Here is a 26,481-nt window from a genome sequence, read left to right on the forward strand (position 1 = left end):
AAATAGGGGAAAGGGGAATTCAGCTCACAGAGGAGTCAAAAGAGGGACCATGACACCCCAAATTGAGGGGATTTGGATTTGGAGGGGGTCAGCTGGGGGCTGTTAAAGAGATGAATGAGACCCCAAAAATGGGGGGAATCAAGCCCAAAATGGGGGCTGGCATCCCATGGGTGCTCAGATGGGAAACCCCAAAATCAAGGGGGAGGGGGTGGCTGGGGGTCTGGAGAGGTTTTGGGGTGCTGGGGAAGGGTCTCAAATCGCGGGAGGAGCTCTGAAGGATTTTGGGGATCCTGAAAGGTTTGGGGAGGGGTCTCTGGGTGGGGAAAGGGGGGACTTTATTTTTGGCATTGCCCCTTTAAGCGGGCCCCACCCCGGGAGGCCCCGCCCATTTCCCGCCTCACCGTTGCCACGGTAACCGCCCCTTACCGGAAGTGCCGAACCGGAAGCGGAAGCGGCGCCATGAAGCTGCTCACACACAACCTGCTGAGCTCGCACGTGCCGGGGCTGCGGCCCGGGGGCGGCTTCCCGCTGCGCATCGAGGTGCGGGGGGACACCGGGAACTGGGGAGGGGAGACCCTCGGGTACCGGGAATTGGGGAGGGGAGACCTCCCGGTACCGGGAACTGGGGAGGGGAGACCCCCGGGTACCGGGAATTGGGGAGGGGAGACCCCCGGGACACCGGGAACTGGGGAGGGGAGACCTCCCGGTACCGGGAACTGGGGAGGGGAGACCCCCGGGACACCGGGAATTGGGGATGGGAGACCCCCGGGACACCGGGAACTGGGGAGGGGAGACCTCCCGGTACCGAGAATTGCGGAGGGGAGACCTCCCGGTACCGGGAATTGGGGAGGGGAGACCCCCGGGTATCGGGAATTGGGGATGGGAGACCTCCCGGTACCGGGAATTGGGGAGGGGAGACCCCCGGGACACCGGGACTGTGGGAGGGGAGACCCCCGGGTACCGGGAATTGGGGATGGGAGACCTCCCGGTACCGGGAATTGGGGATGGGAGACCCCCGGGACACCGGGACTGTGGGAGGGGAGACCCCCGGGTACCGGGAATTTCCCCTCCGTTCCCCTCACGCCGCCGGTCCCGCTCGGTGCCTCCTCGTGAACCTCCCGTCACCCTCCCCCGTTACCCCGGTAACTCCCCCGGTAACGCCACGAACCCGCGGGAATTTCTGCCGTTATCTAAAATAAACCCCCCGGTAAATCCCCCCTGAACTGACCTGTTCCCGGATTTAACCCCGTTAATCCTCCCCGTTATCCCGGTTCCCTCCCGTTATCCCAGTTCCCCTCCCGTTATCCCAGTTCCTCTCCCGTTATCCCAGTTCCTTCCCCGTTATCCCAGTTCCTCTCCCGTTATCCCAGTTCCTTCCCCGTTATCCCAGTTCCTCTCCCGTTATCCCAGTTCCTTCCCGTTATCCCAGTTCCCCTCAGGCCGCCGCTTTTCGGTTCCACCCGGTTCCTCCCCGTTGATTCCCCATTAATTGACGCCCCTCGTTACCCCATGAACTCCCGTTAATTCCCCGTTAATTCCCCGTTAATTGACGTCCCTCGTTACCCCATGAACTCCCGTTAATTCCCCGTTAATTGACGTCCCTCGTTACCCCCATGAACTCCCGTTAATTCCCCGTTAATTCCCCGTTAATTGACGTCCCTCGTTACCCCATGAACTCCCGTTAATTCCCCGTTAATTCCCCGTTAATTCCCCGTTAATTCCCCGTTAATTGACGTCCCTCGTTACCCCCATGAACTCCCGTTAATTCCCCGTTAATTAACGCCCCTGAACTCCCGTTAATTCCCCGTTAAATCCCGCGTTCATCCCGCTTTTCTCCCGTTAAATCCCCGTTAATCCCCGTTCATTCCCGCCCAGCCCCGGTAACTCCCCCGTTGTGTCCCAGCAACTCCTCCGGTTAAAACTCCCGTTAATCCTCCCGTTAACCCCAACTAACCTCCGTTAAAACTCCCGTTAACCCCTAATTTACCCCGTTACCTCCCCCGGTTCCTCCGGGCCGCCGAGGTTCGAGTCTCGTTAACCCCTCCGGTTCCCCCATGTCCGGGTACCCCCGATACCCCCCCGTTAATCCCGTTAAATCCCCGGTTCCCACCGCATTCGGTGCCTCCCCGGTTCCTCCCAGGTTCGGGTGCCCCCGTTAACCCTCCCCGGTTCCTGTCCCCCCGGTTACCCCGTTAACCCCCCGGTGCCCCTCAGGCCGCCGAGGTTCGGGTCCGCCCGGTTCCGTTCAACGCCGCCTTCGTGTCCCGCCTGGTGCCGCGGCTGCGCTGGGACGCGCTGCGGGAGGCGGCCGAGAGCGTGAGGGGGGACCGGGAAAACCGGGGGGGACCGGGAAAACCGGGGGGGAACGGGAAAAACCGGGGGGAACGGGGAAAACCGGGGGGGAACGGGAAAAACCGGGGGGGACCGGGAAAACCGGGGGGGACCGGGAAAAACCGGGGGGGACCGGGAAAAACCGGGGGGGAACGGGAAAACCGGGGGGGGACGGGAAAAACCGGGGGGAACGGGAAAAACCGGGGGGGACGGGAAAAACCGGGGGGGACGGGGAAAACCGGGGGGGAACGGGAAAAACCGGGGGGAAACGGGAAAAACCGGGGGGGGACGGGAAAAACCGGGGGGAAAAGGAGAAAAACCGGGGGGAACGGGGAAAACCGGGGGGGAACGGGAAAACCGGGGGGGAACGGGAAAACCGGGGGGAACGGGAAAAACGAGGGGGGAAAAGGAGAAAAGCCAGGGGGAAAAGGAGAAAAACCGGAGGGAACGGGAAAAACCGGGGGGGAACGGGGAAAACCGGGGGGGAACGGGGAAAACCGGGGGTAAAAGGAGAAAAACAGGGGGGAAAAGGAGAAAAACCGGGGGGGACCGGGAAAAAACCGGGGGGAAAAGGAGAAAAACCGGGAGGGAACGGGAAAACCAGGGGGGAAAAGGAGAAAAACCGGGGGGGAACGGGAAAAACCGGGGGGAAAAGGAGAAAAACCGGGAGGGAACGGGAAAAACCGGGGGGAAAAGGAGAAAAACCGGGGGGGAACGGGAAAAACCGGGGGGGAACAGGGAAAACCGGGGGGGAACGGGAAAAACCGGGGGGAACGGGAAAACCGGGGGGGGAAAGGGAAATAACTGGAGGGAACGGGAAAAACCGGGGGGGAACGGGGAAAAAATGGGGAAGTGGGAAAAAATCAGTGGGGAACAAGAAATAACCGGAGGGGGAAAGGGGAAAAACCGGGGGGGGTAAGGGGAAAAAAACGGGGGGGGAAAGGAGAAAAACCGGGGGGAACGGGAAAACCGGGGGGAACGGGAAAAACCGGGGGGAAAAGGAGAAAAACCGGGGGGGAACGGGAGAAAAACCGGGGAAGTGGGAAAAAATCAGGGGGGAACAAGAAATAACCGGGGGGGAAAGGGGAAAAAAACGGGAGAAAACGGAAAAAACCGGGGGGGTAAAGGAGAAAAACCGGGGGGAACGGGAAAAACGAGGGGGGAAAAGGGAAATAACCGGGGGGGAACGGGAAAAACCGGGTGGGGAACGGGAAAAAACCGGGTGGGAACCGGGAAAACCGGGGGGGGGGGGACGGGAAAAACCGGGGGGGAACGGGAAAAACCGGGGGGGAAAAGGAGAAAAACCGGGGGGAACGGGGAAAACCGGGGGGAAAAGGAGAAAAAACGGGGGGAAAAGGAGAAAAACCGGGGGGAACGGGAAAAACCGGGGGTAAAAGGAGAAAAACCGGGGGTAAAAGGAGAAAAAACCGGGGGGAACGGGAAAAACCGGGGGGGACCGGGAAAAACCGGGAGGGAACGGGAAAAACCGGGGGGAAAAGGAGAAAAACCGGGGGGGAACGGGAAAAACCGGGGGGAACGGGGAAAACCGGGGGGGGGACGGGAAAAACCGGGGGGAAAAGGAGAAAAACTGGGGGGAACGGGAAAAACCGGGGGAAAAAGGAGAAAAACCGGGGGGAAAAGGAGAAAAACCGGGGGGGACGGGAAAACCGGGGGGGAACGGGAAAACCGGGGGGAACGGGAAAAACGAGGGGGGAAAAAGGAAATAACTGGAGGGAACGGGAAAAAACGGGAGGGGGACGGGGAAAAACCGGGAGAAAACGGAAAAAAACGGGGGGAGGAGCGGGAAAAAACGGGGTGGGGGGGAGTGGGAAGGGAAATAACCGGGGGGGAACCGGGAAAAAACGGGGAGGAGAAGGGGAAAAAAACAGGGGGGAGAGGGAAAACCGGGGGGGGGAAACGGAAAAAACGGGGGAAAAATGGGGCGGGGCATCGGGAATGGGGGGTGGGACCGGGAAAACCGGGACGGGGCACCGAGGACCGGGGGGAGGGGCACTGGGAACCGAGAGGGGGAACCAGGGGTCGGGAAAAGTCGGTTTGGGAGAAATTTGGGGATCTGGGAGGGAATCTGGGGGGATTTTGGGGGTCTGGGAGAGAGTTTGGGGAAATTTTGGGGGTCTGGGGAGAAGTTGGGGGAAATTTTTGGGGTCTGGGGTGTCTGGGAAGGATTTTGGGGGTCAGGGGGATGTTTGGGGGGCTCTGAGGGAGGATTTAGGGGAGATTTTTGGGGGTCTGGGAGGGAATTTGGGGTTTGGGGGGAAGTTTGGGAGAAATTTTTGGGGTCTGGGAGGGAATTTGGGGGGATTTTGGGGGCCTGGGAGAGAATTTGGGAGGAATTTTTGGGGTCTGGGAGGGATTTTAGGGAGATTTTGAGGGTCAGGGGGAGAATTTGGGGCAGATTTTAGGAATTTGAGGGGGTCATTGGAGGGAATTTTGGGGGTCTGGGAAGGATTTTAGGGGGAATTTTGGATTTTTAGGAGTCCGAAAATTGGGGTTATCTGACTTTAGACAAAACCATTTTTTTAGGGGGGGGTTCCCCCACCCCCCACCCTCCTCTAACCCCAAATTTTGCCCCCCCAAAGTTGGGGCACCCCTCGGAGCTGCCCCCCGAGCCCGTCCCCAACTACGAGGGCGACGAGGAATTCCTGCGGCGCCTGCACCACGTCCTGCTCGAGGTCAGGGGGGTCCCCAAAACCTCAGGGGGGGTCCCCAAAACCTCAGGGGGGTCCCCAAAACCTCAGGGACCCCCTTTGACCCCCCAATTCCCCCCACCCTGCAGGTGGAGGTGCTGGAGGGAGCCCTGCAGTGCCCGGACTCAGGGCGCCGCTTCCCCATCTCCAGGGGGGTCCCCAACATGCTGCTGACGGAGGACGAGGCCTGAGGGGGGTCAGGACCCCCCAAATTCATGAGGGGGGGTCCCCAAAATGGGGCTGAGCTCCTTCCCCCCAAGACAGGGTTGTTGGGGGTGTGGGAAAACCCCAAAATTCCCACAGGAAAACCCCAAAATTCCCACAGGAAAAATCCCAAAATTCCAACAGGAAAAATCCCAAAATTCCCACAGAAAATCTCAAAATTCCCGCAGGAAAAATCCCAAAATTCCCCACGGGAAAAATCCCAAAATTCCCACGGGAAAAATCCCAAAATTCCCACAGGAAAACCCCAAAATTCCCACAGGAAAAATCCCAAAATTCCCACAGGAAAACCCCAAAATTCCCACAGGAAAAATCCCAAAATTCCCACAGGAAAAATCCCAAAATTCCCACGAGAAAATCCCAAAATTCCCACGGGAAAATCCCAAAATTCCCACAGGAAAAATCCCAAAATTCCCACAGAAAATATCCCAAAATTCCCACAGGAAAAATCCCAAAATTCCCACAGGAAACCCCAAAATTCCCACTGGAAAAAACCCAAAATTCCCACAGGAAAACCCCAAAATCCCCCAAAAATGGGACCCAAATTTCACCCCTCCCCCCATTGTTAAAACAGGGGGCGTGGTCTAATCAGCCTCATTTGCATATGGGCGGGGTTATAACCACGCTCCTCCTCTATGCAAATGAGATCGTTGCTAATTTGCATATTTGGCGGGAAATGTTTCGTTTGCATAATGGGTGGGGAATTCCCCTTTTTTCCGCCCAAATTCCCGTTTTTCCTCCCTGAATTTCTCCTTGCTTCCCAAATTTCCCAGTTTTACCCCAAATATTTTTATTTTCTCAAAACATCACCATCATTTTTCCCCCAAATCCTTTATTTTATCTCAAAATCCTCCGGTTTAGCCCTCAGGTTCCTCTTCTTTGTCACCATTCCCTCCTTTGTGCCCCCAAATCCGGATTTTGCCCCAAAATCTCATCCCTCTCCTCTAATATTTTTGTATTTTGACACCAAATCCACTTTTATGCCCCAATTCCCTCCTTTTTGCCTCCATATCTTACATTTCTATTCCAAAACTCCCATTTTTCCCAAAACTCCATCTCTTTTCCCACTGTTTTCCCCGTGTTTCTCTTCCCAACGTTCTGATCTGTTATATTTTAATATTTTTCCCATCAATTTAATAAAATCCTATTTTTTTGCCCCGATATTGGGCCCGAATCACCACTTTTGATCATTTTGAGGATCCTCTCGGGAGAATGCGCTGGGATGGAGGGACAGGGGTGGGATGGGGGAGCACGGGAGGGATTTTTGGGAGAACCTGGAGGCCTCCAGTGAGCGATGGGAACCTGGGAGGGACCTGGAGACGCTGTTTAAGAACTCGGGATGAACCTGGAGACGTTTCCGGGGCTCCCAGAGTCACCTGGAGCCTTTTCCAAAAATCCCGGAGCACCTGGGAGGACTCAGGAGGCGCTTGGAGGACCCGGCTCCTCTCTATGATCCCAGAGCGCCTCTGGCGGCGGCCGCTCCGCGCTCTCGCCTCGATGGTTTCCGCGCGCGCGGCGGAAGTGACGTCAGCGCGTAGCGGCAGCGGCCTGAGGCGGGAGCGGCGGTTGGAGCGGCCTGAGGGGACGGTGAGGCCGGGAGGGGACGGAAGGGACCGGGAGGGGACAAAAGGGAACGGGAGGGGACTTTGAGGGGCGGGGAGGGGACCCGAGGCGGCGGGAGAGCCGGGAAAGGGCGAAGGGGAGGGGCGAGAGGGGCGGGACGGGGCGGGGGAGTCTGTGAGGGGCGGGATGGCCGCGGGTGTTCCCTCAGTGTCTCCCGCCGTGTCCCACTCAGTATCCCCCCAGTGTCCCCTCAGTGTCCCCTCAGTGTCTCCCGCCGTGTCCCACTCAGTCCCCGTCCCCGCTCTGTCCTCGCGTCCCCTCAGTATCCTCAGTATCCCCTCAATATCTCCTCAGTATCCCTTCACTGTCCCCTCAGTGTCCCCTCATTGTCCCCTCATTGTCCCCTCACTGTCTTCTCACTGGTCCCTCAGTGTCCCCTCCCTGTCCCCTCTCTCTCCCCTCCCTGTCTCCTCTCCCTCCCCTCATTGTCCCCTCCCTGTCCCCTCAGTGTCCCCTCTCTGTCCCCTCAGGCGCCATGTCCTCCACGTCACAGAAGCACCGGGACTTTGTGGCGGAGCCGATGGGGGAGAAGCCGGTTGGGACCTTGGCCGGGATCGGGGACGTGCTGGGCAGGAAACTGGAGGAGAAAGGCTTTGACAAGGTGGGACTGGGGACAGTGGTGACACCTGGGGACATCAGGGACACCCGGGGGACATCAGGGACACCCGGGGGAAGGGTTTGGATAAGGGAGGACACTGTGGAAGAGCTTGAGCAAAAGGATATTCCCAGTGGCTTGGGGACACGTGGGGACATTTCCAGGAATTTGGGGACATTGCGGGCAGGGCAGGGCAGGGGTGATGTGGGGATGAGGGGAGCGGGAATGGGGACCACAAGGACCGGGAGCTGTTGGGGACACTGGGGGGGGTGACAGTGATGCTCTAGTGACAGCGCTGTCCCCTCATTATCCCCTCATTATCCCTTCATTGTCCCCTCCCTGTCCCCTCTCTATCCCTGTCCGTGTCCCTGTCCCCGCCCCAGGCGTACGTGGTGCTGGGGCAGTTCCTGGTGCTGCGCAAGGACGAGGAGCTGTTCCGGGAGTGGCTCAAGGAGACGTGCGGGGCCAACGCCAAACAGAGCCGGGACTGCTCGGGCTGCCTGCGCGAGTGGTGCGACGCCTTCCTCTGAGCCCCCAGGAACCGGCACCCCCGAGCCCCCCTGCACCCCAAAAACCCCCCCTGCGCCCCAAAACACAGCCCGGCGCCCCAAAAACCCCCGAGCTCCTGGCGCCTTCCAGCTGCCAGACTCCCCTCAGAGGGGCTGGGGGCTCCCCAGAACCATCCTGGGGACTCCCCAAACCCCCCCAGGGACCCCAAAATCACCTCTGGGGTCCCCAAAAACACCTCTGGGGACTCCCAAATCCCTTCCCAGGACCCCAAAACCACCACTTGGGTGACCCAGACCCCCCCCCGGGACCCCAAAATCACCTTTGGGGACCTCAAAATCACCTCTGGGAACCCCCAACTTCAAAACCCTCCCAAGTCCCTCCATGCACCCCCCCCCCCAATCCCCCCCTCACCTCCGGGACCCCCAAACCGGTGCTGCCACCCCCCCAAAACTCATCCCGGGGGGGGTCCCAAGGTGCCACCCTTCCCCCATCACCCCAAAACCACCTTGGGGGGGTGAAGGGGGTCCCCACCTCCCCCTCCCCCCACCACAGGGTGGGATTTTGGGGTGCCATCCTCGCAGGGAGTTCATTCGGGGTGCCCCCCCGCGCCATTAGTGTTACTTTGGGGTACCCCCACCCGCGCCCCCCCCGCAGGGGGTCTGTGTTACTTTGGGGGTACCCCCCCCCGAGTTTGTTTCTAAAATGATTTTCTAAACAATAAAGGTTTTGCTGTGCCGCATCTGGATGCGTCCTGGGATTTGGGAGGCAGAATTTTGGGGTTCGGGGATGATTTGGGGGAGCCGGGGGAAGATTTGGGGCGCAGGGCGGCCGGGGTCCTCCAGAGCAGACGAGTTTGGCCTCCGGGATTCCTAGAGCGGAGTCCTCCAGAGCAGACAAGTTTGGCCTCCGGGATTCCTAGAGCGGAGTCCTCCAGAGCAGACGAGTTTGGCCTCCGGGATTCCTAGAGCGGAGTCCTCCAGAGCAGACGAGTCGCAGCTCCCGGATCAGCGAGCGCGGCCAGAGCGGCCCCACGCACTTCCGGTCCCGGCTTTGGCGGGAGGATTCAATCATGGCCGCTGCCGCCGCCGCCTCCTCCCGGCGCCGCCGCCGCCCCCGCGGCCACCCCAACCCTCTGTTCGCCCGCTGGCTGCGGGAGTGGCGGGACGAGGCGCAGGGAACGTGGGCGAGGGGCGCCTATGACAGGGTAGGAGTGTGCGGGGAGATCCCCGGTTGGATTTAGGCCTCCCCGGCTGGGCGATTCTGAGGTCCCCGGGTGGATTTTGAGGTTTCTGGGTAGGAATTTTGGGGTCTCCATGTGAATTTTCGAGTCTCTGGGTGATGTTGGGATTCCCCAGGCGTGTTTGAGGCTCCCTGGCTGTTTTGGGGTCCCCAGGTGTATCTCAGGTGTGTTTCAGGTGTACTTCCGGTTCCCCCGGTGTACCTCCGATATGTTTCCCCCCAGGCCCTGCGCTCTCTGTCTCGGTTCCCCCTCCCTCTCCGTTCCGGCCGCTCCGCCGCCATCTTGCAGCACTTTGGCCCCGCCCTCTGCGCGCGCCTGGACCGACGGCTGCGGCAGCACCGGCAGGGTGGGCGTGGCCTGAGGGGGCGGGGCGTGTGACGGGTGTGGTTAAATGGGCGTGGTCACGATGGGTGTGGCGCTCTGGGCGTGGCTTTTGCGGGGAGGTGGCTCTGAAAGGGGTGTGGCCAAACAGGGCGGAGTTTTTGTGACTTGTGAGGCTGCTTTGTGTGTTAATTTGCATCTTATTTGCATCTCATTTGCATGTTTCAGAGCAGGGACTCCCCCCCACGCCCCCCCCGCAGGGGCGGTGCCCGGACCCTCCCCCAGCCCCGCCCACGGTGAGTGCCATCCACCCCTCCCCCACCCAGGACACCCCACTGGTTCCATATTGAGGGGGGGAGGGGCAGAAGATGCCCCACCCCCAATCTCAGCCCCTCCCCCTTCATCCAGCACCGCCCTCGCCGGCCCCTCCCCCGCTCCGGGAGCCACGCCCTGCTGCAGGTGCTGAGCCAGGTGAGGGGGAGGGGAGGGGACACACCTGGGGGTGGGGGAGGGGTTCAGATCCCCCTCCTCACCCAGAGCCCCTCCCCCAGCACCCGGAGCCCCTCCCAGAGGCGGAGCTGCTGCAGGAGGCCACGCCCCTCTGCGGCCACGCCCTGAGCCCGGTGAGTCACCCTGCAGCGCCCCTCCCCCACCCCGGCACCCCAAAGCTGTGGGGGCGGGGCTGACCCCTCCCCCACCCGTGTCCCCTCCCCCACAGGCAGCTCTGGGTCCCCTCCTGCGCCGGGGCCTCGTGCAGAGGAGTGGCCGCCCCCCCCGGTAGGGCTGGGACCCCCCAAAACCACCTGGGCACCCCCCAAAACCTCCTCAGGAACCCCTGGGATCCCCCAAAACCTCCTTGGGACCCCCCAAAACCACCTGGGGACCCCCCAAAACCTCCTCAGGACCCCCTGGGATCCCCCTGAACCCCCAGACTCATCTGGAACTGTCCTGGAACCCTTAGAACCCTCCTGGGAATCCCCCCAGAACCCCCTTGGGACCCTCATGAATCCCCAGACTCACCTGGAACAACCCTGAACCATCTGGTGACCCCCCAGGTTCTCTTGGACCCCCTGAGACCCCCCTGGGACTCCCCAAAACCTCCTTGGAACCCCCCCAGAACCTTCCTGGGACCCCCCCAAACCCCCAGACTCACCTGGAACCCCCCTGAACCATCTGGGGACCCCCCAAGATTCTCCTGGACACCTCCTGGACACCCCAAAACCCATTTGGAACCCCCTGAACCTCCTTGGGACCACCCCAAAAACCCCCCAGGACCCCCCTAGGATCCCCTTGTGGCCCCCCAGGAACCCCCCATATCACCCCTCCCCCCCCCCAGGTACACCCTGACCCCGAGGGGGCGGAGCCTCGCGCAGGCCCCGCCCCCTCCCCAGGTACAGCCACAGCGCCCCCTGGCGGAGCAGGAGGAGAACTGCGCCCCCTCCCCCCCGCCGTGAGTTTTTGGGGGGGGGGTTGAGGGGGGGAGGGGACACTTGGGGGAGGGGTCACCCCCCCCCCCAGGTGAATTTGGGGTGTCCCCCCCTCCCCAGGTGCGACCCCCAGCAGGAGTTTGAGCTCAGACCCGGCGAGTTCGACATCGTGCTGTGCGCCGACGTCACCGAGGCCAACGGGTGACGTCACCGCCCCTGTCACCCCTGTCACGTGACCCCCCCATGGCCACACCCCCATCACGTGACTCCCACGTGGCCACACCCTGACATGTGACCCCCCCATGGCCACACCCTGACATGTGATCACCATGGCCACACCCCCATGGTGTGTCCCCTAAAGTCCCCACGTCCCCCACGTGTCCCCACCCCCCAAGATGTGTCCCCACAATGTCCCCGTGTCACCCCCAATGTCCCTGACCTGTCCCCGTGTCCCCCCATGTCCCGTAACGTGTCCCCTGACGTGTCGTCTGTGTTCCCTGACCTGTCCCCCGTGTCCCCTGAAGTGTCCCCACCATGTCCCCCCATCCTCTGACGTGTCACCAATGTCCCCCTGTGTCCCCATGTCACCGATGTCCTCTGACCTGTCCGCCATGTTCCCCCTGTGTCCCTGATGTCCCTTGACATGACCCCGTGTCCCCACTGTGTCCCCCATGTTCCTATGTCACTGATGTCCCCCCATGTCCCTGACATGTCCCTGTGTCCCCCTTCATGTCCCCTGACGTGTCCCTGGTGTCCCCACCATGTCCCTGACGTGTCCCCTGAGGTGTCCCTAACATGTCCCTGTGTCCCCTCTGTGTCTCCTCATGTGTCCCTCTGTCCCCTGACGTGTCCCTGGTGTCCCTCCAATGTCCCTGACGTGTCCCTGACGTGTCCCTGACGTGTCCCCCCCGTGTCCCTGACGTGTCCCTGACGTGTCCCTGACGTGTCCCTGTGTCCCCCCCATGTCCCTGACGTGTCCCTGGTGTCCCTCTATCCCCTGACGTGTCCCTGACGTGTCCCTGCTGTGTCCCTGACGTGTCTCTGACGTGTCCCTGCTGTGTCCCTGACGTGTCCCCGTGTCACAGCCCCTCCGGGGGGGTCCCGGCCCTGCTCCGTTCCCGGGGGGTCCCGGTGCTGCTGCGGCGCCTCCACGTCGGCGACTTCCTGTGGGTGGCGCGGGAGAAGGAGCCGCCCCCAGGTGGGCGGGGCCAGGGAGGGGCGGGGCCAGTGGGGACCACGCCCTGGGGAAGGGGGTGTGGCCAAGCTGGGGGTGTGGCTATTTAATGGGTATGGTAATTAATGCAGGTGTGGTTTTTAATGGGTGTGGTCATTAATGGGTGTGGTCATTAATGTGGGTGTGGTCACTAATGGGTGTGGTCATAATGGGTGTGGTCATTAGTGGGGGTTTGGTCATTAATGGGGTATGGTTATTAGTGGGTGTGGTCATTAGTGGGTGTGGTCCTTAATGGGTGTGGTCATTGTTAATGGGGTATGGTTATTAATGGGTGTGGTCATGATAGGGGTGTGGTCAATAATGGGTGTGGTCATTGCTGGGGTGTTGTCATTGGTGGGTGTGGCTCTGTGGGTGTCGTTCGGTGGGTGTGACACTGATGGGTGTGGCCCATGGTGGGCGTGACTCTGGGTGGGTGTGACCCCCCTGGGCCCGCCCCAGGCCACGCCCCCCGGGAGCTGGCGCTGGATGTTGTGGTCGAGCGGAAATCGGCGGCGGATTTGGGGAACAGCATCCGGGACGGGCGGTACCGGGAGCAGAAGGTGGGGCTGGGACTGGGAGGGACTGGGAGGGAATGGGGGACACTGGGAGCCATTTGGGACACTGGGACTGGGAGCAACTGGGGGGACTGGGAGGGAACTGGGGGACAATGGGAGGGACTGGGAAAGGCTGCAGGGTGTTGGGAGGGGACTGGGAAGGGCCGGAGGGCAACTGGGATGGACTGGGGGGCACTGGGGCAGGGACTGGGGGGGCTCGGGGTGTGACTGGGGGTTCTGACTGTCCCTGTGTCCCCCTGTCTGTCTGTCCCTGTGTCTGTCTGTCCCATCCCTGTCCGTCCGTCTGTGTCCCCCTGTCCCTGTCCCATCCCTGTCCCCAATCCCTCTGTCTGTCCCTGTGTCCTCCTGTCCGTCTGTCTCTGTCCTGTCTGTCTGTCCGTCCGTGTTCCTCGGCCCTGTCCGTCTGTCCCCCTGTCCGTCTGTCCGTCTGTCCCCCTGTCCTGTTCCGTGTCCCTCTGTTCCCCGTCTCTCTGTCCCGTGTCTGTCTGTCTGTCCCTGTCCCATCCCTCTGTCCGCCTGTCCCTGTCCGTTTGTCCCTCTCCCTGTCCCCGTGTCCCCCTGTCCCTATCCAATCCCCGTGTCCCTCTGTCTGTCCTGCCCCCGTGTCCATCTGTCTGTCCCATGTCTCCGTGTCCATCTGTCCCTATCCCATCCCCGTGTCTGTCTGTCCTATCCCTCCGTCCCCGTGTCCGTCTGTCCCTGTCCCATCCCCGTGTCCGTCCGTCCGCCTGTCTGTCCCTATCCCATCCCCGTGTCCGTCTGTCCCGTCCCCCTGTCCCCGTGTCCGTCTGTCCGTCCGTCTGTCTGTCCCCCATCCCCGTGTCCGTCTGTCCCCCATCCCTGTGTCCGTCTGTCCCATCCCTCCGTCTCCGTGTCCGTCTGTCCCTGTCCCATCCCTGTGTCCGTCTGTCCCTGTCCCATCCCCGTGTCCGTCTGTTTGTGTCCCCCTGTCCCTGTCCCATCCCCGTGTCCGTCCGTCCATCTGTCTGTCCCCCATCCCCGTGTCCGTCTGTCTGTCTGTCCCGTCCCCGTGTCCGTCTGTCTGTCTGTCCCTATCCCATCCCCGTGTCCGTCCGTCCGTCTGTCTGTCCCCCATCCCCGTGTCCGTCTGTCCCTGTCCCTGTCCCCGTGTCCGTCTGTCTGTCTGTCCCTATCCCATCCCCGTGTCCGTCTGTCTGTCCCTGTCCCTGTGTCCGTCTGTCTGTCTGTCCCTATCCCATCCCCGTGTCCGTCTGTCTGTCCCTGTCCCTGTGTCCGTCTGTCTGTCTGTCCCTATCCCATCCCCGTGTCCGTCCGTCCGTCTGTCTGTCCCCCATCCCCGTGTCCGTCTGTCCCTGTCCCGTCCCCGTGTCCGTCTGTCCCTATCCCATCCCCGTGTCCGTCTGGCCATCTGTCTGTCCCTGTCCCCGTGTCCGTCTGTCTGTCCCCCGTCCCCGTGTCCGTCTGTCCGTCCTGTCCCTCCATCCCCGTGTCCGTCTGTCTCTGTCCCGTCCCCGTGTCCGTCTGTCTGTCCCCCCATCCCTGTGTCCGTCTGTCCCTGTCCCATCCCCGTGTCCGTCCGTCTGTCCCTGTCCCATCCCCGTGTCCGTCTGTCCGTCTGTCTGTCCCTGTCCCCCATCCCCGTGTCCGTCTGTCCGTCCCAGTCCCGGCTCCGCCGCTCCGGGCTCCGCTCTCCCGTTTATCTCCTGGAGGATCCGGGGGGGGGGGCGGAGCCGCTGCCCCTCCCCCTGCCCAGCCTGCGCCAGGCGGCGGCCAACACCCAGGTGCGGCTGAGACCCCTCCCCAAAATAGAGACCCCTCCCCAAAATACAGACAGACACACAGAGACCCCTCCCCAAAATACAGACCCCTCCCCAAAATACAGACCCCTCCCCAAAATACAGACCCCTCCCCAAAATAGAGATCCCTCCCCAAAATAGAGACAGACACGCAGAGACCCCTCCCCAAAATACAGACCCCTCCCCAAAATAGAGACAGACACACAGAGACCCCTCCCCAAAATACAGACAGACACACAGAGACCCCTCCCCAAAATAGAGACAGACACACAGAGACCCCTCCCCAAAATACAGACAGACAAAGCCACTGAGACCCCTCCCCAAAATACAGACAGACACACAGAGACCCCTCCCCAAAATACCGGAGACCCCTCCCCAAAATACAGACAGACACACAGAGTCCCCTCCCCAAAATAGAGACCCCTCCCCAAAATACAGACAGACCCCTCCCCAAATTAACACAGAACTCTTCCCAAAATACACAGACTCCTCACCAAAATACAGGCAGACCCCCTGAGACCCCTCCCCAAATAACAGAGACTCCTCCCCAAAATACAGACAGACCCCCCCCAGGATCCCTCCCCAAAATACAGACCCCTCCCTAAAATACAGACCCCTCCCCAAATTAACACAGACCCCCCCGAGACCCCTCCCCAAACTAACACAGACTCCTCCCCAAAATACAGACAGACCCCCTGAGACCCCTCCCTAAATAACAGAGATCCCTCCCCAAATAACACAGAGACCCCTCCCCAAAATACAGACAGACCCCGGGACCCCTCCCCAAAATAACAGAGAACCCCTGAGACCCCTCCCCACAATCCAGAGACCCCCAGGTACCCCTGAGACCCCTCCCCAAATCACGGAGCCCCCCCAGGTGCAGGACGGGTTCTTCGTGGTGCACACCAGGGACCCCCAGGACTCGGCCGAGTATTTGGGGGTGCTGGGGGAGCAGCTGAGGAGGAGATTTGGGGTGAGGGGGGCGGGGGGGCTGTGGGGGGAGGGGGGGAGGGGGGGAAATTTGGGGGAGACACGGGGGGAAATTTGGGGGGGGGATAAGGGGGGGACATTGGGGGCAGCGGGGGGGGGAGTAGGGGAAATTTTGGGGGGACATTTGGGGGTTTCTGGGGGGGGAAATGGGGGAAATTTTGGGGGGACATTTGGGGGGCTGCAGTGGGGGGAATGGGGGAAATTTTGGGGGGTTCTGAGGGGGGAATGGGGGAAATTTTGGGGGGACATGGGGGGGGTTCTGGGGGGGGAATGGGGGAAATTTTGGGGGGACATTGGGGGGATTCTGGGGGGGAAAGGGAGGGAAATTGGGGGGAATATGGGGGGGACGAGGGAAATTTTGGGGGGAATATGGGGGGACAAGGAGGGAAATTTTGGGGGGGCTGGAGGGAGAAAAGGGAGAGAAATTGGGGGAGCTTTGAAGGGTCTGCAGGGGGGTTCTGGGGGGGAAAAGGGGGGGACACTGGAGGGAATCTGGGGGGAACATGGAGGGAAATTTGGGGGGACATGGAGGGAAAAGGGGGGGGCGGGGGGGGCAAGGAGGGAAAATTTGGAGTGGGGGGGATGGGTGGAAATTTTGGGGGGGCCACAGGGAGGACCTGAGGGGACACAGGAGGGGGGAGGGGGGGGATTGTTGGGGACACCAGCGGGTCCCCTCCCCCCCCCCCTCCATCCCAAATGTCCCCCCCTCCCCCAGGGCCGCGTGCTCCGGGCGTGGGGGGGGGCGGTGACCGGCCGGGGACCCCCCGAGCCCCCCGGGACCCCCCTGAGGCTGCTGCCCCTCCCCAGGCTGCGGGAGGGGGGCGGCAAGAGCCAGGTGGGGCTGGGGGAGGGGAAAATGGGGTGGGGGAGGGGAAAATGGGGTGGGGGAGGGGTAAAATGGGGTGGGGGAGGGGAAAAAATGGGGGAGGGGGAGCATCGAGGTGAATTTTGGGGTTTAAAGGGTCGGGGGGGGGGGGGGGGACAAGGGGTTCCTAAAGGGGGGAGGGGGATCCCAAGTTGGATTTTTGGGGGGCAAAGGAGGGACCTGGGGGGAGGAAATTTTGGGGTCCCCTCACCCCCTATTTTGTCTCCTGGGGGTTGTTTTTGGGATTCAGGGTGTTATTTTGGGGGTTCAGGGTTATTTTTGGGGTTCAGGGTTATTTTTGGAGGGTTCCCTCACCCCCATTTCCCATCCCCAGGCCCAGACCGTGGGCTCCGTGTTCTCTGGGGTTATTTTCAGGGTTCAGGGTTATTTTTGGGGTTCAGGATGATTATTTTGGGGGTTCAGGGTTATTTTTGGGGTTCAGGTGTTATTTTGGGGTTCAGGGTTATTTTGGGGGTTCAGGATGATTATTTTGGGGTTCAGGGTTATTTTTGGGGTTCAGGGTGTTATTTTGGGGTTCAGGGTGTAATTTCGGGGTTCAGGGTGTTATTTTGGGTCCCCTCACCCCGTGTTTGTCCCCCCCAGGCTCAGACCGTGGGCTCCGTGTTCTCTGGGGTTATTTTGGGGTTCAGGGTTATTTTTGGGGGGTCCCCTCACCCCGTTTTTCTCCCCCAGGCCCAGACCGTGGGCTCCGTGTTCTGGGTGGTTATTTTGGGGTTCAGGGTGTTATTTTTGGGGTCCCCTCACCCCGTGTTTGTCCCCCCCAGGCCCAGACCGTGGGCTCCGTGTTCTCTGGGGTTATTTTGGGGTTCAGGGTTATTTTTGGGGTGTCCCCTCACCCCGTTTTTCCCCCCCAGGCTCAGACCGTGGGCTCCGTGTTCTCTGGGGTTATTTTGGGGTTCAGGGTTATTTTTGGGGTCCCCTCACCCCGTTTTCCCCCCCAGGCTCAGACCGTGGGCTCCGTGTTCTCTGGGGTTATTTTTGGGGTTCAGTGGGTTATTTTTGGGGGGGGTCCCCTCATCCCGTTTTCCCCCCCCAGGCTCAGACCGTGGGCTCCGTGTTCTGTGGGGTTATTTCGGGGTTCAGGGGGTTATTTTGGGGTTCAGGGTGTTATTTTGGGGTTCAGGGTTATTTTTGGGGTTCAGGGTTATTTTTGGGGTCCCCTCACCCCGTTTTTTCCCCCCCCAGGCTCAGACCGTGGGCTCCGTGTTCTGGGTGGTTATTTTTGGGGTTCAGGATGTTATTTTGGGGTTCCCTCACCCCGTTTTTCCCCCCCCAGGCTCAGACCATGGGCTCCGTGTTCTGTGGGGTTATTTCGGGGTTCAGGGTTATTTTTGGGGTTCATGGTTATTTTTGGGGTTCAGGGCTGTAATTTCGGGGTTCAGGGTTATTTTCGGGGTTCAGGGTGATTATTTTGGGGTTCAGTGGGTTATTTTTGGGGTCCCCTCACCCCGTTTTTCCCCCCCAGGCTCAGACCGTGGGCTCCGTGTTCTCTGGGGTTATTTTGGGGTTCAGGGTTATTTTTGGGGTTCAGGGTGTTATTTTTGGGGTCCCCTCACCCCGTTTTCCCCCCCCAGGCTCAGACCGTGGGCTCCGTGTTCGCCCGGCAGCTGCTGCAGCTGGGGGGGCTCAGTGGGGGCAGGGCCGGGGCCGTGCTCAGCCGGTTCCCCACCCCCGCCAGGTTTGGGGGGTCCGGGGGGGTCGGGGGGGGGGGTTTGGGGTCCCCAAAAACGGCCTGGAAAGGGGGGGGAGGGTCCCCAAAATGGAATTGTGCCGTGGGGAGGGGGAGGGGAGGGGTCCCGGGGTGGGGGAGGGGTCTCGGGGTTTTGGGGTTTTTTTGGGGGGGTCTCTGAGCTCTGTCCCCTCCCCCGCAGCCTCATGGCCGCCCTGAGCCCCTCCCAGGACCCCCAAAAATGTCGGGGGGTGCTGAGCGCCCTTCGCTGCGGCCCCGCCCAGAGGTGAGGCACCCCAAAAATCAAATTGTGGGGATTGGTCCCCAAAAAAATCCTGGGAATCCTCCCCAAAAAATCCTGGGAATCCTCCCCAAAAATCCTGGAAATCCTTCCTAAAAAAATCCTGGGAATCCTCCCTAAAAAATCCTAGGAATCCTCCCCAAAAAATTCTGGGAATCCTTCCCAAAAAAATCCTGGGTATCCCCAAATCTTGGAAATCCCCCCAGAAAATCCTGGGAACCCCCAAATCCTGGAAACCCCTCCAAAAATCTTGGGAACCCCAAAAAAATCCTGGGAATCCTCCCCAAGAAATCCTGGAAACCCCCAAATCCTGGGAACCCCCCAAAAAATCCTGGGAATCCCCCCCAAAAAACCCTGGGAATCCTCCCCAAAAAATCCTGGGAATCTTCCCCAAAAATCCTGGAAATCCTTCCTAAAAAACCTGGGAATCCTTCCCCAAAATATCCTGGGAATCACCAAATCCTGGGAACCCCTGAATCCTGGGAATCCTCCCTTAAAATCTTGGGAATCACCCCAAAAATCCTGGGAATTCTCCCCAAAAATCCTGGGAATCACCCCAAAAAATCCTGGGAATCCTCCCCAAAAATCCTGGAAACCCAAAAAATCCTGGGAATCACCCCAAAAATCCTGGGAATTCTCCCCAAAAATCCTGGGAATCACCCCAAAAAATCCTGGGAATCCTCCCCAAAAAATCCTGGAAACCCAAAAAGTCCTGGGAATCACCCCAAAAATCCTGGAAATCCCCAAAAATGTTGAGAATCCTCAAAAATCCTGGGAACGTCCAAATCCTGGGGAACCCCAAATCCTGGAAACCCCAAATCCTGGGAATGTCCCTTTGCCAAATTCTGGGAAGCCTCAAATCCTGGGAACTCCCAAAAATTCTGGGGAACCCCAAATCTTGGGACCCATTCCAAAATCCTGGGGACCCCCAAATCCTGGGAAACCCCAAATCCTGGGAAACCCCAAATCTTGGGGAACCCCAAAATCCCACGAACCCCCCAATTCCCGGGATCCTCCCATTCCCAGGAACCCCTCCCCCAAATTCCCGTGTCCCCAAATCCCTGAATCCCCCAAACCCCGGATTTTGGGGTTTTCCCCCCCCCCAGATTTTGGGGTGTCCCCCCCCAGATTTTGGGGTCCCCCCGGATTTTGGGGTCTCACCCCTCTCCCCTCCCCCACAGGAACCTGGGCCCCTCCCTCAGCGGGGCCCTCGTGCGGCTCTACGGGACCCGGGGGGCGCTGGGCTGAGGGGACACCCCTGTCACCATTGTCACCCCATTGTCACCCCATTGTCACCACATTGTCACCCCATTGTCACCCCATTGTCACCTCATTGTCACCTCATTGTCACCCCCATTGTCACCTCATTGTCACCTCATTGTCGTCACCCATTGTCGTCACCCATTTTCACCCCATTGTCATCTCATTGTCACCCCCTTGTCACCTCATTGTCACCCCCGTTGTAACCCCATTGTCACCCCCAGTAAAGCCCCTCCCCCGCAAGTGCAGATTTATTTTATAAAATAAATTATTTTCTTTTTTAATCTGTTTTGTTTTTATAAAACGAGTGTTATTTTTTTTTTTTTTTTTTTTATTTAGATCGAAGAGGGGAGGTGACACCGGGAGGGGGGAGGTGACACCGCGGGGACAGGGGAGGGTGGCACCGGGACAGTGACAGTGACAGGGTGACAGTGATGGTGACAATGACAGTGTGACAGTGACGGTGACAGTGATAGGGTGACAGTGACAGTGACAGTGTGACAATGACAGTGACAGTGACAGTGTGACAGTGACAGTGTGACAGTGATGGTGACAGTGTGACAGTGACAGTGTGACAGTGACAGTGATGGTGACAGTGACAGTGACAGTGACAGTGATAGTGACAGGATGACAGTGATGGTGACAGTGTGACAATGACAGTGACAGTGTGACAGTGACAGTGACAGTGTGACAGTGACAGTGTGACAGTGATGGTGACATCAGTGACAGTGACACCCACCCGTGACAGGGGGAGGTGACACGACCGAGGTCCCCTGGGGTCAATTTGGGGTCACCGGGTCCCCAAAAACAGGGTGGGGTCAATTCAATGTCCCCTAAACGAGGTGGGGGAGGGGATGGAGGGCAGTCCTGGGACCCCAAAAAAGAGGGTGAGGGTCCCCAAAAAAGGGGGACAGTCCCCAAAAAACAGGGGCGGGGTCCCCAAAAAGTGGGAGGGGTCACACGAACGCCCCAGGCCGGGGGAGGGGCCCTGGGTGGGGCCGCCCTTGGCCGGGTTTGGGATTTTGGGGGGGTGTGACCGGGGTGGGGCCGAGTTTGGGATTTGGGGGGGGCACAGAGGGGTGGGGCCGGGATTGGGATTTGAGATTTGGGATTTGGGATTTGCGGGGGGAGGGGCTGGGGACGGGGTGGGGACGGATTTGAGGTTTTGGGTGGGGGGGGTGAGGATTGAGCCACGTTTGGGATTTTGGGATTTGCGGGGGGTGGGGGGGGCGGGGCCGCCCTTGGCCGCGTTTGGGATTCGAGATTCGGGATTTGGGATTTGGGATTTGGGGGGGCGGGTCCGGCTGTGCCCGTCCCGCGCAGGAGGAGGAGGAGGAGGAGGAGGAGGTGAGGAGGGGGTGACAGCGCGATGCTGGTGGCGCTGGTGGCGCTGGTGGCCGCGGTGGCCGCGGGGGGGGACGCGGGGGTCGCCCCGAGCCCCCTCCCCCCGTGCCCGCTGGGGTTCGGGCCGGTGGCCGCGGGCGGCTGCGGCGACACGGACGAATGTCGCACGGCCGCCGTGTGCCACCACATGTGCCTCAACCACCACGGCGGCTTCGCCTGTCACTGTCACCGCGGCTTCGTCCTGCAGCCCGACGGGGTCACCTGCCGGCGGCGCCGCCGCCCCCCGCCCGGGGGACAGCGGGGACAGAGCGGGACCCCTCCCCAGAACTTCGGGGGACAGCGGGGACAGAGCGGGACCCCTCCCCAGAAATTCGGGGGACACCGAGGAGAGACCGGGACCCCTCCCCAGAACTTCGGGGGACACTGGGGACATCCTGAGACCCCTCCCCAGAACTTCTGGGGACACCGAGGAGAGACCGGGACCCCTCCCCAGAACTTTTGGGGACACCGAGGACAATCTGAGACCCTCCCCGAGGGGTTCGGGGGACACCGGGAGCCGCCCGAGGGTTCGCGGCGCGGTTGGAGCTCCCGGCACCGGGAGGGAGCGGGAGGAGGCGAAGCCTCGCCCCGGGATTTGGCACCGGAGCGACACCGGGACTCGCGGGAGGATTTGGACCGGGATCAGCACTGGGATCCTCAGCGGGATTTGGCACCGGGAGGGCACCGGGAGCCGCGGCCGGGGCGGAACCGGAGCTGGCACCGGGGTTGGAACCGGGATTTGGACCGAGACTCGCACCACGATCGGAACCGGGATTTGGACCTGGATTTGCACCAGGATCTAGATCGGGATTCGGACCGAGATTTGGACCTGGATTCGGACCGGGATCTAGATCGGGATTCGGACCGGGATTCCCAAGAGGATCTGCCCCAGGAGCGGCACCGGGGCTCGCACGAGCATTGGAACCGGGATTGGAACCGGGATTCGCACCGCGATTTGGATCGGGATTCGGACCGGGATCTAGACCGGGATTCGGACCGGGATCTAGACCGGGATTTGGATCGGGATCTAGACCGGGTTTTGGATCGGGATTCGGACCGGGATCCGGACCGAGATTCGCAGGAGGATCTGCCCCAGGAGCGGCACCGGGGTTTGCATGAGGGTTGGCACCGGGATTTAAATCGGGATTCGGATCGGGATTTGGATCGGGATCCCCACCAGGATCCGGACCGGGATGTGCCCGAGGATTCGGACCGGGATCTGCACCGGGGCTCGCACGGGGATTGGAACCGGGATTCGGGCCGGGATTCCCACCAGGATTTCCACGAGGATTCCCAGCCCGGCTGGCAGCGGGATTTGCACCGGGATTCACCCGAGGATTCCCGGGAGGGTTTGTCCCGGGGGAGACACCGGGATTTGTGGCCAGACCGGGATTCCCACCGGGATTTGCACCGGGACCGGGATCCCGGCTCGTCCCGGTACCGGGACCCGCCCGGGGATTCCCGGGAGGATTTTCAGAGGGATTTGCACCGGGACTCGCGCTGGGATCGGGGCTTGGGGCCGCCCCGGTACCGGGGGTGGCACCGGGACCCCCACGGGGGGTCTCACGAGGGGTCCCACCGGGATTTCGATCCGAATTCCCACCGGGATTTTGACCCGAATTCTCACCGGGATTTTGATCCGAATTCCCACCGGGATTTTAACCCCAATTCCCACCGGGATTTTAACCCCGATTCCCACCGGGATTTTAACCGGGATTCCCACCGGGATTTTAACCCCGATTCCCACCGGGATTTTAACCCCGATTCCCGCCGGGATTTTAACCGGGATTCCCACCGGGATTTTAACCCGAATTCCCACCGGGATTTTAACCGGGATTCCCACCGGGATTTTGATCCGAATTCCCACCGGGATTTTAACCGGGATTCCCACCGGGATTTTGACCCCGATTCCCACCGGGATTTTAACCGGGATTCCCACCGGGATTTTAACCCCGATTCCCACCGGGATTTTAATCGGGATTCCCACCGGGATTTTAACTCGGATTCCCACCGGGATTTTGATCCGAATTCCCACCGGGATTTTAACCCGGATTCCCACCGGGATTTTAACCGGGATTCCCACCGGGATTTTAACCCGGATTCCCACCGGGATTTTGACCCCGATTCCCACCGGGATTTTAACCCCGATTCCCACCGGGGTTCGCCCCCCGCCCCCTTCGGTGACGCCCCCCCCGCGCCCCCCTTTAGGGACCGGGACCCCGATCCTTACGGGGACCCCTATGGGGACCTGGGGGACCCCGACCCCTACGGGGACCCCGAAACGGAGCCCTGGGACCCCGACATTTATGGGGACCCCTACGGGGACCCCTACGAGGATGAGGAGCCCTGGGACCCCGCCCCGCCCCCCCCGGACCCCCACAGGGACCCCGAGCCCGGGAGCCTCCGGAGGGGCCGGGACCCCCCAAACCCGGCCCTGGGACCCCCAAAATGAGCCCGGGGACCCCCAGACCCAGCCCTGGGACCCCCAAAATGAGCCCAGGGACCCCCAAACCCGGCCCTGGGACCCCCAAAATGAGCCTGGGGACCCCCAGACCCGGCCCTGGAACCCCCAAAATGAGCCCGGGGACCCCCAGACCCAGCCCTGGAACCCCCAAAATGAGCCTGGGGACCCCCAAACCCGGCCCTGGGACCCCCAAAATGAGCCCGGGGACCCCCAGACCCAGCCCTGGAACCCCCAAAATGAGCCTGGGGACCCCCAGATCCGGCCCTGGGACCCCCAAAATGAGCCCGGGGACCCCCAAACCCGGCCCTGGGACCCCCAAAATGAGCCCGGGGACCCCCAAACCCGGCCCTGGGACCCCCAAAATGAGCCCAGGGACCCCCAGACCCGGCCCTGGGACCCCCAAAGTGAACCCAGAGACCCCCAAACCCGGCCCTGGGACCCCCAAAATGAGCCCGGGGACCCCCAAACCCGGCCCTGGGACCCCTATGGGGATGGGGACCCCCAGAGTGAGCCCGGGGACCCCCAAAACAGGACCTGGGATCCCCACGGGGACCCCCAAACCAGAACCTGGGATCCTTATGGGGATGGGGACCCCCAAAATGAACCCCAGGACACCCAAACCCGGCCCTGGGACCCCCAAAATGAACCCCGGGACCCCCAAACCCGGCCCTGGGAGCCCCAGAATGAGCCCAGGGACCCCCAAGGGGCCCCCGACCCCCCCAGGGACCCCCATGGACTCAGCCCCTCCCCCAGGCCCCCCCAAACCTTTCCCCCCACCCCCCGGGACCCCCCAAGTTCTCCCCCAGTATCCCAGTTACCCCCAGTTACCCCTGCAAATGCCCCCCAGTTTGTCCCAGTTACCCTCCCAGTTACCCCTCCCAGAACCCAGGACCTCCCAGCTGCCCCCCCAGTTGTCCCAGTTACCCCCCCAGTTGCCCCCCCTCAATCCCAGTTGCCTCCAGTTTCCTCTCCACCCTCACCCCCCAACCCCAGACCCCCCCAGTTTGTCCCAGTTACTCCCCCCAGTGCCCAGGACTCCCCAGTTGCCCCCCCTAAATCCCAGTTACCCCCAGTTACTCTCCCAACTGCCCCCCCCACACTCAGATCCTCCCAGTTTGTCCCAGTTGCTCCCCCAGTTACCCTCCCCCAGGCCAAGGACCCCCCAGTTGCCCCAGTTACCCCCCCAGTGGCCTCCCCAGTTGCCCCAGTTATCCCAGTTACCTTCCCAGTTACCCCCCAGTTTGTCCCCCCCAGAGTCAAGGACCCCCCAGTTGCCCCCCCAGTGGCCCCAGTTGCCCCCCCAGTGGCCCCAGTTGCCCCCAGGGCCCCTCCCAGTTCCGGCTCCCTGCGCCTCGGGCTGGTGTTCGCGCTGCCCGTGGCACTGGGAGGGGCACTGGTCATACTGGGAGCACTGGGAGGGCTGGGGAGACCCCCCCGGCCGCCTCCCCCGACCCCCCACGGCTGAGGCTGCTGGGGGAGGGGGGACCCGAACTGGGAGGGACACCCCAAACTGGGAAAGGACCCCAAACTGGGATTTGTTCCCCCAAACTGGGATTGGTTCCCCCGAACTGGGGTGAGGATCCCTCCCAAACTGGGGGAGAAGGCTCAAACTGGGAACCCCTCCCCCCACAAAAAAAAAAGTTCAGGGCTCCCCCCACTCCTCTCCCCCTTCCCAAACTGGGAGTCCGAACTGGGAAAGGACCCCCAAACTGGGAAAGGATTCCCCAAACTGGGAAAGGATCCTCAAACTGGGAAGGGGTCCCCAAACTGGGATCGTGAACCCCAAACTGGGATCGTGAACCCCAAACTGGGATGTTTAACCCCAAACTGGGATGGTGAACCCCAAACTGGGACTGGCCCCCCCTCCCCCAGTCCCGCCCTGCCCCCCGGGTGGGGGAGGGGCGGGGGGCGAGGGCAATAAAGGGCCGGTGCTGCCCCTCCCCCACCCCGCGCTTGAGGTTTTTTTTGGGGGGTGGGGGAGGGGAGAGGGGCAGATCGGGGTGATGGGGGAGGGGAGGGCAGGGCCGGGTCCCCTCCCCCCCCCCCCCCGCTCCAGCTGTTGAGCGGATCCAGCTGTGGGTGGGGGAGGGGAGGGCGCGGCCCCTGAGTCACCGCCGGCCCCGGGGTCCCCTGGGGGGGGAGGGGCGGGGAACGCCCAGGACGGGGGGGACCCCTGGGGGGAGGGGCGTGACGTCATAGCTGAGAGGAGGAGGGGCGGGGGAGCTGCTGGGAGAGTCCCAGTTTGTACCAGTACGGCCCGCGCAGGACCAGTCCCCATCCCAGTTCCTACTGGTGCCCCCTTCCCAGTTCCACCAGTACAGACTGGGCAGGACCAGTCCCCATCCCAGTCCCACCAGTGTCCCCAGTGTCACCAGTGTCCCCATCCCAGTCCCACCAGTGTCCCCATCCCAGTCCCACCAGTGTCCCCAGTGTCACCAGTGTCCCCATCCCAGTGTCATAAGTGTCCCCATCCCAGTTCCACCAGTGTCCCCATCCCAGTGTCCCCAGTCTCCCCATCCCACTGCCACCAGTGTCCCCAGTGTCACCAGTGTCCCCATCCCAGTCCCACCAGTGTCCCCATCCCAGTGCCACCAGTGTCCCCAGTGTCCCCATCCCAGTCCCACCAGTGTCCCCATCCCAGTGCCACCAGTGTCCCCAGTGTCCCCATCCCAGTCCCACCAGTGTCCCCATCCCAGTCCCACCAGTGTCCCATCCCAGTGTCACCAGTGTCCCCATCCCAGTGTCACCAGTGCCCCCAGTGTCACCAGTGTCCCCATCCCAGTCCCACCAGTGTCCCATCCCAGTGTCACCAGTGTCCCCATCCCAGTGTCATAAGTGTCCCCATCCCAGTTCCACCAGTACAAACTGGGCAGGACCAGTCCCCATCCCATGTCACCAATGCCCCCATCCCAGTGCCACCAGTGTCCCATCCCAGTGTCACCAGTGTCCCCATCCCAGTCCCACCAGTGCCCCCAGTCCCACCAG

The 26,481-nt window shown here is 61.6% G+C and overlaps 4 protein-coding genes across 4 annotated transcripts; 3 read left to right on the top strand and 1 right to left on the bottom strand.

The window, feature by feature from the left end:
- Positions 1-436: 436 nt before the first annotated feature.
- TRMT112 (tRNA methyltransferase activator subunit 11-2) lies at positions 437-6,212 on the top strand. The gene is made up of 4 exons (XM_056510400.1): positions 437-540; positions 2,215-2,316; positions 4,932-5,024; positions 5,129-6,212. Exons 1-4 carry the CDS (start codon positions 460-462, stop codon positions 5,228-5,230), a joined length of 378 nt encoding a protein of 125 aa, XP_056366375.1. The 5' UTR covers positions 437-459; the 3' UTR covers positions 5,231-6,212.
- A 536-nt stretch (positions 6,213-6,748) lies between these two features.
- On the top strand, positions 6,749-8,728 carry BANF1 (BAF nuclear assembly factor 1). The gene is made up of 3 exons (XM_056510414.1): positions 6,749-6,848; positions 7,355-7,485; positions 7,863-8,728. Exons 2-3 carry the CDS (start codon positions 7,360-7,362, stop codon positions 8,007-8,009), a joined length of 273 nt encoding a protein of 90 aa, XP_056366389.1. The 5' UTR covers positions 6,749-6,848; positions 7,355-7,359; the 3' UTR covers positions 8,010-8,728.
- Positions 8,729-9,049: 321 nt separating this feature from the next.
- Positions 9,050-19,655, top strand: MUS81 (MUS81 structure-specific endonuclease subunit). The gene is made up of 16 exons (XM_056510204.1): positions 9,050-9,193; positions 9,452-9,575; positions 9,779-9,846; positions 9,959-10,021; positions 10,102-10,173; positions 10,269-10,327; positions 10,887-11,000; positions 11,098-11,178; positions 12,063-12,175; positions 12,650-12,750; positions 14,409-14,528; positions 15,421-15,516; positions 16,249-16,368; positions 17,994-18,097; positions 18,291-18,374; positions 19,571-19,655. Exons 1-16 carry the CDS (start codon positions 9,059-9,061, stop codon positions 19,635-19,637), a joined length of 1,521 nt encoding a protein of 506 aa, XP_056366179.1. The 5' UTR covers positions 9,050-9,058; the 3' UTR covers positions 19,638-19,655.
- A 2,030-nt stretch (positions 19,656-21,685) lies between these two features.
- Positions 21,686-25,693, bottom strand: LOC130262612 (serine/arginine-rich splicing factor 4-like). The gene is made up of 3 exons (XM_056509934.1): positions 25,609-25,693; positions 22,659-23,257; positions 21,686-22,460 (listed from the first exon to the last, which is right to left on the bottom strand). Exons 1-3 carry the CDS (start codon positions 25,691-25,693, stop codon positions 21,690-21,692), a joined length of 1,455 nt encoding a protein of 484 aa, XP_056365909.1. The 3' UTR covers positions 21,686-21,689.
- Positions 25,694-26,481: the final 788 nt, after the last annotated feature.

The sequence above is a fragment of the Oenanthe melanoleuca genome, chromosome 25 (genome assembly GCF_029582105.1).
Source record: "Oenanthe melanoleuca isolate GR-GAL-2019-014 chromosome 25, OMel1.0, whole genome shotgun sequence".
NCBI classification, from domain to species: domain Eukaryota; kingdom Metazoa; phylum Chordata; class Aves; order Passeriformes; family Muscicapidae; genus Oenanthe; species Oenanthe melanoleuca.